This window comes from Lathyrus oleraceus, chromosome 3 (assembly GCF_024323335.1).
Source record: "Lathyrus oleraceus cultivar Zhongwan6 chromosome 3, CAAS_Psat_ZW6_1.0, whole genome shotgun sequence".
Taxonomy (NCBI): domain Eukaryota; kingdom Viridiplantae; phylum Streptophyta; class Magnoliopsida; order Fabales; family Fabaceae; genus Lathyrus; species Lathyrus oleraceus.
This window is the reverse complement of record NC_066581.1, coordinates 66,207,292-66,222,101: the sequence shown is the minus strand read 5'-3', so window position 1 is coordinate 66,222,101 and position 14,810 is coordinate 66,207,292. Positions and strand designations below refer to the sequence as shown.

At 37.2% G+C, this 14,810-nt stretch overlaps 1 protein-coding gene across 2 annotated transcripts; it reads right to left on the bottom strand.

Annotated features, from left to right (window-relative positions):
* Positions 1-269: 269 nt before the first annotated feature.
* Positions 270-1,466, bottom strand: LOC127132577 (short-chain dehydrogenase reductase 3b). 2 transcript variants are annotated; one of them, XM_051061533.1, is made up of 2 exons: positions 1,314-1,466; positions 270-1,212 (listed from the first exon to the last, which is right to left on the bottom strand). In XM_051061533.1, exons 1-2 carry the CDS (start codon positions 1,325-1,327, stop codon positions 432-434), a joined length of 795 nt encoding a protein of 264 aa, XP_050917490.1. In that variant the 5' UTR covers positions 1,328-1,466; the 3' UTR covers positions 270-431. The 2 variants fall into 2 exon arrangements, with proteins under 2 accessions (XP_050917490.1, XP_050917489.1); XM_051061532.1 differs by having other exon boundaries at positions 270-1,233; positions 1,314-1,378.
* Positions 1,467-14,810: the final 13,344 nt, after the last annotated feature.

Below are 14,810 nucleotides of genomic sequence, written 5' to 3'. Positions count from 1 at the left end.
CCCTTTAGAAGTGTTGCTTATTTCAAAATTCAAACATATTACGCACAGATGTTGTCTATTTCTGAATTCAAAATTAATCTTCACTTGCATATTTTCTTGTCATTTTAGAACACACTCAAGATTATTAATTCTTAACAATTTATAACATATACGTCATTGAAAAAAAGGGAAATAGATGACAAAATTCTCTCATAAATACATATAGGAGCTCTCAACAACCACACGTGGGCAAGATGTCACTACTCTAAAAATAACTCTAAAATCCTCAATTAGTCAAACACAAAAGAGATACCCCTTCATTGTTTTTTTTTAATTTACTTTACATCAAAGAAACTCGTTAAGAAAGGGACCACACATTACGTAGAGTGAGTACGTAAATCACAAGTAAATTGAAAATGAAACGAAGAAAGTTGAAAAAAATGATATCAAATCTATTTTTTAATATTAGGAAAAGCAGTATTAATGACTGAGAAGCCACCGTCAACAACCAAGTTGTGTCCACTAATATAAGCCGATTCATCAGAAGCAAGAAACAAAGCAGCTTCTGCAATATGTTTACCCTTCAATGTAACTCCTTTCAAATTAGCAATATTATTTCCATTAGCTTCAAGTTCACCCAGTTCCATACCAAGTGCCCTACATGCAAGAGGTGTGACAACTAAATAAGGTGAAATAGAATTAACTCTAATCCCATAAGCTCCAAGTTCACTGCATGTTGAACGTACAAGTCCTATAAGACCATGTTTGGATGTAGAATAATCATGACCACTACATCCGCCAACAGATCCAGCCACACTAGCAGTACAGATAATGGATCCTCGGATTTTTCGATCCACCATGACACGTGCAGCATGCTTGATAGTTGCAGCCACACCTCGAACGTTAACAGCCATGGTGTTGTCAAATTCATTCAAATCGAATTCTAGTATGCTAGACATAGGACCTGCAATCCCAGCGTTGCTGAACATGATGTCTAGGGTTCCATATTTCTCCAAAGTGAAAGATACAGTTTGTTCAACTTGTTTTTCATCTCTCACGTCACAGTGGTGGTAACTCACTTTGTCTAAGCCGATCGAAGTTGCGAGTTGGTGACCTAATTCGTCGTTGATGTCTGCTATAACTACGAATGCTCCGTTTTCGACAAATGTCTTCACTGCATCTTCTCCTATTCCGCTTGCACCTCCTGTCACTATGGCAACCTTACCTTCCAACCTATGCATGTTGATCAGAACACTAACAAAATAGAATAAACTAGTAGATAGAAAGATGATTTCGGAAATAGAGAGAGCCATATGTTAAAGACAGTACCATACCTTAGTTTTGACATTGTTGATTCGATGAGTTACCTATCTTGCTTTGAGCTATCAATATTTTGCTTTGTGTATCTAATGTTCTATCCACTCATTTTTATAAGATGAAAAATGAGGAATTACATTTTAAATTTAAGTAATCACGTGCCAAAATATGGGTCTCAATTATTAGAGCATATTTTAATCTCAATTATTTGAGCATATTATAAACATCAGACATCATGTGAGTGCTTAAATATTATTAGAGCATATTGTAATCTCAAACTTTTGTCTCAATTACAGCAAGTGTCTAATTATAATATTTGAGTTCAGAGTTATGTCACCATGCATGTGGTTGTGTCATGTTACCGTTTGCTATCTAATTGATGTAAAATAATAAGATCATTTAAAAACTTTTATTCCTCTAACCATAACATTAAGGGCTCATTTATTTAATTAAATTTTAAAAAAAATAATTGTTTTAGTGGATTTTTTTGAAGTTTCAAATTAATTTTTTTTTTAATAGACTTTCATAAAATGTTATCATAGGTCTTTCATCCTAAAAATATCAAATTTTAAAAAAAAATATCATTTAAATTTGAAGCTAATTAAATAGTTTTTCCTATATATCATTTTAAAAAATTATGTGATTTTATACTTTACTTTTTTATAATGCATATTTATGTTATCATGGAGTCATATGTATGTGTCCTTAGGAAGGGGAGTGATCCTCATGAACTCGACCCATACTTTCATTCCCATCTGTTTTTTTTTTTTTGTGTCTTTTTTTATGTTGACTATCAAAGTTTGCAAGAAGGTTGTGAAAATTCAGAGGAGGTTCCTTCTGGGTGACGTCAAAAGGAGCTCTAAAATCATATGATAAAATGGGATGTTGTGTGTTAACCTAAGAAGTGTTGGGAAAAAAATAAATAAAACATAGAAAAAAAGAGGAGCACAATAACAACATAAGAGATTAACGTGGAAATTCCAAAATCGAAGAAAAAACCACGATCGTTGTCAAATGATAACCAGAGAATAACACTGTGAAAATTATTACAACATATAGACTACCCTCAACCACCCCAAGGCCTCAATACACTTGCACTCTCCAAAGAAAATGTTTAACTACCCCGCACAACACTCTAAACCAAAAGTATAAGAGAAATATATAAAAAAGTCAAATACAAGTTTAAAATGCTTTTGACTGATACATCTTGGAATGAAAAACTTGAATCATATATATAGCCTTGGAATCCCTCTTCCTTCACAAAACTAAGCGATGCGGGACTTCAAAGAACTTCTATCCTATATACAGCCTTGGACTCTCTCTTCATTCACAAAACTATGCCATGTGTGACTTCTTCAACATGTATATTTGCAACAAACCCCAATAATTTTCACCTTGATTGAAAATAATACATAAACTTTCATTGTCTTCACCAACAATCATACTCCAACATAAAGAGTATAGTCACTTGAAACTACACCACTCCAAAAAAAATTCACATTGTCTTCATCGACAATCATAATTTTAAAAAACTATCATATTCCATCTAAAGAAGAGTATACTTCACTTGAATTTAAACTACTTCAAGAATTTTCACATGTCGAAAACCATGTTGAAACTTTATAGTGCAACTTCCATATTGGTCAGAAGCTCTTCAACCATCGACATAATCTCATAACACACTTTTCATTAATTCCCATGTGTTAATCCGTTAGCAATAACTCGTCATTTTCTATGATAGCGGAAATGTCATGAGGACACACTTCTCAATTTTCAGAGAAGATCATCCTCTCTCACGGCGAGAGAGACATCGCTAGCATTCAACTCAGAGCCATTCTCTGATGTCGCCCCATCAGGACACTTATACTTTATATATCCAAGCATTCCACGTTTCTAACATCTCACATTGTTTCATTGTTTTTCTTCACATACGACCTTCCTCTAGCAACCAACACTGAGTTTGATGAAGTATTCTCCTCACCCTTCAATCTTCTTTCTTCAGAAGTAATCTTAATAGCAACTTCTTCAAAGCTCAAAGTTTCTTTCCCATATACTAAAACAGGTTTAATATGCTCATAGGAAGATGAAAGAGACCATGTGAGTCTCAAAGCTTTATCTTCAACATCAATCTTGACCCCAATAGTTTCTAATTCAGAAAAAATACAATTTAGAACACTTAGATGAACAAATACTTTCATATGTTCATCCATATGCAAGCTATGAAACTACTCATTCAACAATAAACAATTTGATATACCCTTTCCTTGATATAGCCCTTCAAGTTTCTCCCAAAGCTCTTCGGCTGACGATGTACCAAGAATATTTGCAAGAATATTCTTAGTAAAAGACATGCGGATTACTCGAAGCTCTCAAATCTAGTTCCTCTCACTTCTCGTTGTCCATGTTGGAAATGTTTCCTTTTAACGCCTTGTATAATCCTAATTGTATCAAAACATCTTTGACGTTAATTTTCCATAGGCCAAAACTTCTCTAAGTCAATCTTCACTGCACTTGAAAAACTTGACATTTCAACCAAAACCTTTCCTGCAAAAAAAAAATCCTAACCAACACAGAGTATAAAATTTATTTTATGATGTGGAAGATCAGCCAAAACAGCAACCATAGAGCATACTAAAAAAATATACCCCACCAAACCAAACTGTAGCGGGGTATTCGTTACCATTAGAGATATTGACTAAATCTAAGGTAAATCATACAAGTCGAGTCGCCACCGCACTTCTATTTATCCAAAGGAATGGTTAGAAAGCGAACAAAAACCTAAAATTTTTATCGAATCAAAAACTAGTAAAAAAGTCAGAGATCTGGGTAAGGGGGTTAGGCACCCAAAACATCCTAGGTACTCCTAGGGAAACCTTTTCAAATTGGTTGTAAGGTTGGTGTTTTGTGAAAATTTGTTTGTGCAAACATGATTGAAGAGATGAGAAGAGAATACACAAGTTATTTACATTTTGTGTTTGGATGGATAAACCCATTGCCTACGTACCATCTTAAAAAAGAGTAGGATCAAAACCTCGTAGTTAGGGGTAAAAATCTCAAAACAAGTTGGTGAATTGATTGGTCCAAAAGCCTTAAGGTCTTTTGTTATCCAAGGGAGAAAACTCAACCTAAAACCACAAATCCACCAAGTGAGGATAGCTTCGACATGCTAGTGAGGGGTTAACCCTATAATAAGCATGGAAGACTCATTGTCCATCACTAAGGATATAGGTGAGTATTACATCTACCTCAAGGATAACTCAAACATAATAGCTAAAGGTTATGAAAAATTTGATTAAGAAGGTGGCCATTGAAACCACAAAAGCATTTGAATGAGTTATATTTACCAATGAAAAGTGTATACAAAATATGGTCAAAGTTGACTTAGGAGTTCAATTCAAAATAAGTATTAAGAAAAGGATATTTGAAAATCAAAAGCATAAGGCTTAGGTTTCTAATGTTTGAAAATAATTGTTAAATGTTTGCACAAAAGTTTTGGCTTGGGTTAGAGTGGAGAGAAGAAGAATAAAGGCTAAAGTCCTAAGCATACAAGAGGTAAGGGATAAAGAAGCAAAACCATAAATGGAGTTCCTCTCTTGAGATCATATTGATGACCCAAGTAGCTCCCATCCTTTGGAATAAGCAATCACAATAATGGTAAACTTAACCAATCAACAATCAAATGAAGCTCTTGGACAGTTCCTCAATGTATCTTGGATCTCTCTCTCTTAGAAGCTTATGACAATGGTTCCTCAATTTGGATCAAGTTGGAATTCCTAACACAAGAACATACACATCAAAAGATTCTAGCAAAAACAAATGAGGAATGGACAAGAGGAGTTTAGAAGTTGGTCCTTTCAAAGTCATCTTCAATGTTAAGCATTCTAAAGGCATGAGGCCTAGTTGCTCTTTGACATTTAAGCACTCTAAAGGCATGAGGCCTAGTTGCTCTTAAAACTACATTAGCTTGGGTAAAGTCCTAAAGTCTAAGTCCATTTTGTCCAATTCTTTGACAATTGGTTCACAACAAACAGACAAACACAAGCACAAAAGATATATACACAATTATATGCTCAAGTGAGCAAAAGGCAAATGGGATTAACATAAACATGTGCTCAAATGAGCAAAGGGAAAAAGCAAATGAATAATATGTACAAGAATAGTAAATTGCATAGATGTAAAGAGCAAAAAAGTAAATGTTAATGGTTAATAGTTAGTGTTAGTAGTTAGTATGCCATAAGGCAAATTCAGCGCTATATTAAGCAATCGTAATTGGACTTATGTAGAAGTCACAACTCTCTGAGGCCGGTCAATAATAATGTAGGCAACAACACAAGTTAGAAGTCTTGATTAGTGAACCAAGTTCCAACAACTTACCATGCCAAAAAGAAAAAAGAGAATTGATCTTGTATTGGTTTAAGTCCTTTGCATGACTTAAGAAGCAATCTATCCTTAATGCAAAGCCATTCACTTGATCATTTGATCAAGATGAATTAGATTTGAATCAAGGAAGATTAAACCTCCCTAATCAATGCTAACTTATCAACCTTTAACTCATTGATCAAAAAAGAAAAGAAGAAGAAGAAGAAGAAGAAGAAAAAGAAATATGGATAATGGAAATGAAAAGAATAAAGTGCATTAAATGAAATGGAATGTACCAATCAACAAGTGTTGACCAAATGACATTGAGGATCATGGTCAAACAATTACAAACAGAAGTGGGATGAAGATTGGAAGTCAAGAAATGAACAAAATATTTTTAGCATTTTTAATATTTGAAAATAGACTTAAATTAAAATATTAAAGAAAGGTCAAACTTCAAAATCACTTCAAATCAACTTTGAAAAGTCCAAGTGATTTATCCCAAGTCCAACAAGGTCAAACAAAGTTTGACAAAAAAATTCAGCATTTTTAAAAGTCAGGAACTATTTTAAATCAATTAAAAATGAATAAAAATAACCTAATTGAACTAAAATCTCAAATAAATATCAAATCAATTAAAAAATTGATGAGAATATTTTTCATAGATCCATCATTATTCAGAGAGGTTGGGAAAATATTTTTGTATTTTTTGAATATCAAAAACTATTTAAAATGAATTTAAAATAACCAGAAAAGAGAAAATTCACAAAAAATATCAAATGACAAAATAAAAAATATTAAAAATCATTTTTAGAAACTAGAATTTAAATGGAGAAGAATGCAATTGGTCCCATATTTTTTGGAATTAAAATAAAGAAGTTATGAATTTTTGAAAATAAAGGAAATAAAAGAAATAAAATCAGAAATTAAAAATAGAGAAAAAAAAACAGGAGCGTCTGATCAAGCCTCATTAATTGACGTGGCTGATCAAACGCCCCACGTGCGCGCACTCACGGTAGGCTTGAGTCAATGAGAAACACCTAGTATTTAAAAAAGTCATAAGATCCAAGTGTGGAGATTAGATCTGGAGATGCCATCACACGGTCCACAATCCATCTGGCAAAGGGACGGTGGCCAGAGCCACCGTCTTCTCCGGGAGCATGAAGATTCCGACCAAAGTTGCAGGCAATAAAAACTTAACCAAATGAAGCAATCCTCATATCATTGGAAAGCTGGGGTGATGTACATCACCCCTGTAACCTTGGATTGTACTCAAAGTTTCTATGGAGTGAGAAATCAAAGTTGGAAAATCCAGGTACATGAACTGAAATTCATCGAAACATAAAATCAAAGCCACCACTGGCTTGCCTCTTAGGTGAGGACTTCAGAAAACACATTGGTCAGGCAAATAGATCATGGAACAAGGAGATTCGAAGCAAAAACCAGTTGAACCATACCTTTGGATTGTGAAGATTGGAGCTCTTTTCCTCGCTTTCTTTTGCAAAACAGAAGTTCAATGGATCATATGAGGGACGTCTAGGAACTTTAGATTTAAAGATTCAACCAAATTCAGTTGAATTTCAGATCTGAAAATTTTATGAAATGTGAACTTGTTCCTTTGGTAATGGCTATGGATTCAGTTGTGCAACATATCAGGCGCCTTTAGGTTGGAGAATTGTGAAGCATAACATGTCTATTTATAGCTGAATTGGAGGCAAGGCAAGGAAATACGCGTGTGCATGGCAAGTGGATATTCTTTGCATGGGCTTGCATGATCATATAGAAGGCCCAAACTCAATTGCATTTGCATGCTGATGACCAAGCAATTTGAAATGGACATGTAGTTGGCAAGGCAATGGCTTGTGCAATGAGTTTCAACATGTTATGCATAATTGAGCCTAAAACTTCACCTCTTCGAAAATGCCAATTAGAAAATCCAAACATAAGCATATGGGTAATGGTTGGAAAGGTTTTAACATAAGGAACAAATGTTATGTTGAGAAAAAACTCATTTGAAGTGTGGAAATTTATGAAAACAGGCCATGGAAATTTATGAAAACATGCCTTTGAAAATTTTGCAAAATTGGACCAACTTCAAGCCTCTCTGTTTTGATGATGCAAGCCTCAACTGGAAAAACCTCCAACATAAACGTTGTAGATCTTTTCAAGACAATCAAAATTGACTTACATTTTGCATCATTTGGAGTTTTGATGAAGGAGTTATGGGCGCTTGAAGTGGGACTTTTTTGCCTTTCAATGCATTTGGTCCAAAGTGACCTATAATGTCTTGTATTATCACATGTATTTCCTTATAGATTATGAAATTTTGTTCAACATAACATTTGAATTAGACATCTTAAGCTTTCCAATTCATTTGATCCCACCTCAAAATCATGAAAAATGAATGAGTTATGTTCTTGGGAAGTTGTCCCAAAATTAGGGTTTCAGTCAAAATGACCTATAATGTCTTGGAATGGGAGATGACCTTCCATGCTTCAAATCATTTTGTGATGAACATGAAAGTTGTTCATATTATCCTTAAGAACATTTTTTCTTTTGGGATTATCTCCATTTGGCCAACACATAGAAAGTTAGGTCTCAGTGTATTTTAAAATAGTTAGATGAATTGACTGATCAACTTCTCAAGTCCACAACTCATATCTTGATGAATTGATGATTGAGGGAACTCAAATAAGTTCCAATATGTATAAAATGATGAATTAAAGAACTTCCCTTGATTGTATTTGACCATGGGCTGAGGTTGCTTCACTAGCAAGGCATTGTAGGTGAGCAGATGAATTAGGGTTTCCTTGAGGAACAAACCTCAAACCCTTTGATTTGATTTGACCAAAATGATGAATTGAGATACTAGGGAGGCATATTTTATGGATGAGAGCTTTGGGAACCATTACCATGCTTGCTTTCATCTTCTCTTGACCATATCTTTGTACCAATGATTTCCTTGAAGCTCTTGACCTTGTGATTGCTCAAGCTACAAACAAAAGGTGTTAGCGACATATTTTTGTGCTTTGGGTTGGTAAATAAAAAATGAGAAAAGAAAATGATATACAATTCAAGCATTGCTTGGTGATCTCAAACCACTCACAAGAAGTCCCACCCCAAGGCAAAGGGAACCAAGATGCCCATGATCCTTGAGGCTTTGCAAACGTAATGTTATGATGCCATGAGGGATCTTAGGGTCAAAATTGGGGTCTTACAGATGCCCCTATTTAAGGTCATTCTAGCTGGATAAGTGAAGGTTAAAATCTTCGTCTCGACGAGGTAGAATGGGCTTAAATAATATCAGAGAGACGAATTTTGGTCCCTAAGAGACCTCATGATGCAAATGTATGTATGCAAAAGGTAATACTCTGTGGAGATATGTGTCCACAAAGAAAGAAAAGAAATCAGGAGAAACTGATAATCCATATGAGTAATTTACTCCATGGGACAGAGATTCTGGGAACTCTTAGGGGGATAAGAAAAGGAATAAGATGCGTGAGCAGGTCACGACTCAAAGCTTGGGGAGAAAAAACCGATGGGAAGACCCGAGCTGACTCGAAGGCGCATGTATTGGGGAATATGCCAATACAACAAACGTTATTCATAACGGATACCTCGGATAAAAAATCCAGACTCAGGCTGGGAGAATCCACTAAGGGACTTTGCTGGGGAAAACCCAAACAAAACTCCTCTTGGGAAGCAACAGGATGAGGTATTAACGGTTACTAGGTAATAAGCTCAACGAGACATGTGATTTGAACACCGGTATAAGGGTGAGAGAACAACATGTTCTGGGAAGAATGAATATCTAAGACCGGTATAAGGGTGAGAGTTATCAAACATCCGAAATCATCTAAGGAAGAACTAAAAGGGTATACTTCAGCTTAGGAAAAATCTGACTCCACAAAGGGACAAAAAATCATAATGGGGAGCAGAAGGGAAGGGACACCAGGGATGCCGGTTACTGGGCATATAATAGGTGACCAACCAAGGCGTGAATTGGGGTCTATTCCCAAGATACTCATCATCCAAAAGAGGGCTAAAAGAAAAACTCGATTATAGGATGGACATTCGATTCCAACAGGAAATACGAATCTTACTCAACTAGGGAAGAACAAAGGGCTTCGACCGAAGAGTGCATGAGATGTATTATCTATTATCGTCAGAACGTAGACAATATACTCGCATGGACGATTATCCACAACCGGTTATTGGGTTAATAAAGGATAAATCGACCGACAAAGAAAAGGCATCGTGATACCGAAAACTGGGTATATAATGATGACCAATCCAGGGGAGAACCAATCGTCACCAACAACCAAGGGTAGACGAGAGATGACTCGCTGGGGATAAATTGCTTGATCAGAGCAATTATCCAAAAGATGAGGGAATATCAAGGTAACCGTCATCGGTTAGGATGAGTAAAAAGTTAACTCTGCAAGGGGATGAAATAGGGTTTACAACTACCGGTATGAAGGTAGAAAACCACAGACTCTGCCGGGGATGAGATGAACGATTACTGGTTACCGGGCAATCATTAATTTCCACCATAGGGGAGTGCAAGGAACAGTCATAAGAGGCCAGTCTAGGATCAAACTAGATAGGTACGCTAAAACAACACTTGTCCCTATGAGGATATAACTCAATGGGGAATTCCATCCCAATATATGTTTTGGGAGGAAACAGAAGCAACCATCATCCACGAGGGTATAACTCAGTGGGGAATATGGAAGGAAAGATGAACACTTTCTGCTTATGGGGCTGACTCTATATGGAGAGATCAACCACCAACACTTGCTTGGGGAACATGAATACCCTCAAACAAGAGATAACAAACAAAGATATATGTCAAACAAAATGCGACATGAATGTTATCAATATGCACATATGCATGGTTTATGTATGATGAATGCTGACAAACAGACATTTCTAACACAAACAGGTTCAGCGAACAAGTACACAAACATCCGGTACTACATCTCAAGGGAGAAAGCCAAGACCACAAAGATCTATGCAGGGGAATGAGCATCAGTCATTCCAACTAAGACAAGGATCATTATACAAATGAAATCCGGCATGGGAGCACTCTACTGGGGAAATCATCAGAGGGGGCCATGGAATTCTGTGGGGAACAACCACCAAATCAGAAGTTTCCAAGGGTCATCAAATACTGTCCCAAATAATGAGATCAAATCTACTGAGGAGGCAGAATCACTACTCTGATGCAGGAAAGAGGGATGAATAATCCTTCTCCACACTCCGCTAGGGGAAAAAAACAAAAGGCCCCGGAGGAAGAGGATATCAGCATGCCAGGAATAACACATGTCTTACGCTGTCAAGAATCTTACCATCCTTGGGAAAGCACTGAAGGTATCCTCAGTATCCTCTCATCTTTGTGAACGTTCACTTTGTTTAAAAACCAATTATGAAAGATTTGATTAAAACAATGATATTTTTCAATTAAAACATGCAAAACATTTGTTGAAATGGAAACAAATAAGAGTGCAAATAATTGGATAAAGGCTCAAATTTATTTGATGGAATGGTAGTCTACAAATGGCAAGACTCCATAGATCTTTTCAAATTTGAAATTGGTGATATATTTTGGAAGAGGGTTACATTGATCATAATGACCATTTCTCCACCAATTCTGAATCCGATGTATTTGAAGCTTTGGTTGATGATGATTGAGTGAGAGTCTCTGACGGATGACAGTTGTAGAACTAAGTCTTGTCAGGATGCAATTAATTGCCAAAATCCCTATTTTTTTCCTAGATTACCCCGGGGTGAGGTACTCAATCTAGCGGGATACATATATTCATTTTTTCATGTCTCTAACTTTTGCCTGGATCTCCCTTTCGGGTTTTCAATCCACCGAGATGCTCATTTTTGCCTAAGTCGCCCTTTCGGGTTGTCTTGACTGCATCTGAATTCACAAGACGAGTGAAATCCTCCCCATGCATAGTTGTGAGTATCAATGCACCGCCTGAAAAGGCTTTCTTAACAACATATGGACCTTCATAATTTGGAGTCCACTTACCCCTGTAATCGGGTGCAAAAGACAAGACTTTCTTGAGCACAAGGTTACCTTCTCGAAACACACGAGGCTTGACCTTCTTACCAAAGGCTTTCTTCATCCTTTGCTGATATAACTGACCATGGCACATGGCAGTCAATATCTTTTCTTCTATCAAATTCAACTGGTCATAATGACTCTGAACCCATTCAGCATCAGTCAACTTGGCTTCCATCAAGACTCTCATCGACGGGATCTCCACCTCTACTGGGAGCATAGCCTCCATGCCATAAACAAGAGAAAAAGGGATTGCCTCTGTTGAAGTGCGGACAGATGTACGATATCCATGTAAAGCAAATGGCAGCATCTCATGCCAATCTTTATACGTGACAACCATCTTCTGTATGATTTTCTTGATATTCTTATTAGCAGCTTCAACAGCCCCATTCATCTTGGGTCTTTAAGGAGAAGAATTATGATGCGCAATCTTGAACTCACTACACAGCTCGTTCATCATTTTGTTGTTCAAGTTAGATCCATTATCAGTAATGATCTTATCTGGCACACCATATCGGTACATGAGTTGGTTCTTGATAAACTTCACAACCACCTGTCTGGTCACATTTGCGTATGATGCCGCTTCAACCCACTTAGTGAAGTAATCAATTGCTACGAGAATAAATCTGTGTCCATTGGACGCTTTCGGCTCTATCATGCCAATCATGTTGATTCCCCACATGGAGAATGGCCATGGTGATGAAATCACATTCAAAAGTGTTGGAGGAATATGAATCTTATCCGCATAAATCTGACACTTATGGCATTTCTTCACTATTTACAGCAGTCAGACTCCATTGTCAGCCAATAGTAGCCTGCTCTCAACATCTTTCTAGCCATGGCATGTCCATTGGAATGAGTACCAAATGAACCCTCATGGACCTCAGTCATCAACCGGTCTTCTTCGTGTCTATCCACGCATCTGAGCAGAACCATGTCAAAATTTCTCTTATAAAGAACATCACCATTGAGGTAGAAACTTCCTGATAATCTCCTCAGAGTCTTCCTATCTTTCACAGATGCCCCAGGCGGGTAAATCTGGCTATGAAGGAAACACTTGATGTCATAATACCATGGCTTATCATCTTTCACTTCTTCTACTGCAAACACATGAGCTGGTCTATCCAAGCGCATCACAGTGATATTGGGAACTTCATTCCAGAGTCTTACCACCATCATTGAAGCGAGCGTAGCGAGAGCGTCGGCCATCCGATTCTCATCTCGAGGAATATGATGGAAGTCAACCTCAGTAAAGAACGTTGAAATCCTCCTCGCATAATCCCTGTATGGAATGAGGTCGGGCTGATTCATTTCCCATTCACCCTTAATATGATTAACAACGAGGGCCGAATCACCATAAACATCAAGATGCTTGATCCTAAGATCAATACATTCTTCCAATCCCATAATACAAGCCTCATACTCAGCCATATTATTCGTGCATTTGAAAGTTAGCCTTGCTGTAAAAGGAAAATGTATGCCCTGAGGAGTAATAATCACTACCCCAATACCATTTCCATACTGATTTACAGCGCCATCAAACACCATACCCCATCTGGAACCAGGATCTGGCCCTTCATCGAGCGTAGGCTCATCGCAATCTTTTATTTTCAAATACAGAATCTCCTCCTCTAGGAGGTCATACTGAACTGACTGTTAATCTTCGATCGATTGATGTGCTAAATGGTCATCCAAGATACTGCCCTTAATAACCTTCTAAGCTCGATACTCCATATCATACTCAGACAACAACATCTGCCAACGGGAAAACCTCCCAGTTAAAGCAGGCTTCTCAAAAATATACTTGATCGGATCCATTTTGGATATCAACCAAGTCGTATGATTCAACATGTATTGGCATAATCGCTTAGCAGCCCAAGCCAAAGCACAACATGTTTTCTCAAGCATTGAGTATCAAGACTCACAATCAATAAACTTCTTACTCAAATAGTAGATGGCATGCTCTTTCTTTCCTGATTCGTCCTGCTGACCAAGGACACAACCCATCGAGTCTTCAAGAACTATCAGATACATAATCAACAGTCTCCCTTCCACAGGTGGAGACAGAATCGGAAGCTCAGACAAATACTCTTTATACTATCAAAAGCTTTCTGGCAATCCTCGGTCCAATCATAGGACTGATCTTTCTGGAGGAGCTTGAATATCGGTGCACATGTGGAAGTCATGTGGGATATGAATCTGGAAATGTAATTCAAGCGGCCAAGAAAACCTCGGACTTGCTTCTCAGTTTTGGGCGCAGGCATCTCTTGTATCGCTTTGACCTTTGCAGGATCAACCTCAATACCTCTTTCACTAACGATAAAGGGTTTTATGTGATCACCAATTTCATGCAAAGATTGGTTTTATTCTTATCTTTAGGGTTTTATGTGATCACCAATTTCATGCAAAAAGCAAAAAGGGAAAATAATTGGAAAAACAAACATTTAACATGAATTTATTGAATGAAAATATCATTGCATTTATGCGCCAACAATGTCATCACTTCTCCTTTTGGCATGGGAAAAGGGTTTTCAAACATAATAAACACTACTTTGACTTATGGATAACTGTTGGAATATCCACAACGACCCAATTATTGCAGATCCCTCCAGGGATGATGAAATTGCCAGAATCCTCTTCGTCCTATTCTAAAATGGCATCGGCCTCCTCATCCTGACCAGTGTGGATGAAACATCCACTCTTGAACAAACCTTGCTTGTTGAAGACCCCAGAAGAATAGCCTATTCCAGCTCGGGACTTGTTGTCTTCTAACTCAATCATTTGCCCTCATCCAGCAGTTGCACCATGCTCAATGGCCAACTTCGCATCTTTGTAGGAAGAAAATGAAGGAGTTTTCTTCTCAACTAGCTCAGCAATAGATAAAGCTTGGAATGGAGTTCCAACTTCATCCTCAGCATCTATATATGAGAAGGAAGATAAATGGCTAACCAGGAGAGCCCTTTCTCCCCCTACCACCACCAGCTTCTTATTCTTTACAAATTTCAGTTTCTGATGTAGGATGGATGTCACGGCACCAGCCTCGTGAATCCATGGTCTGCCTAAGAGACATCTATACGAT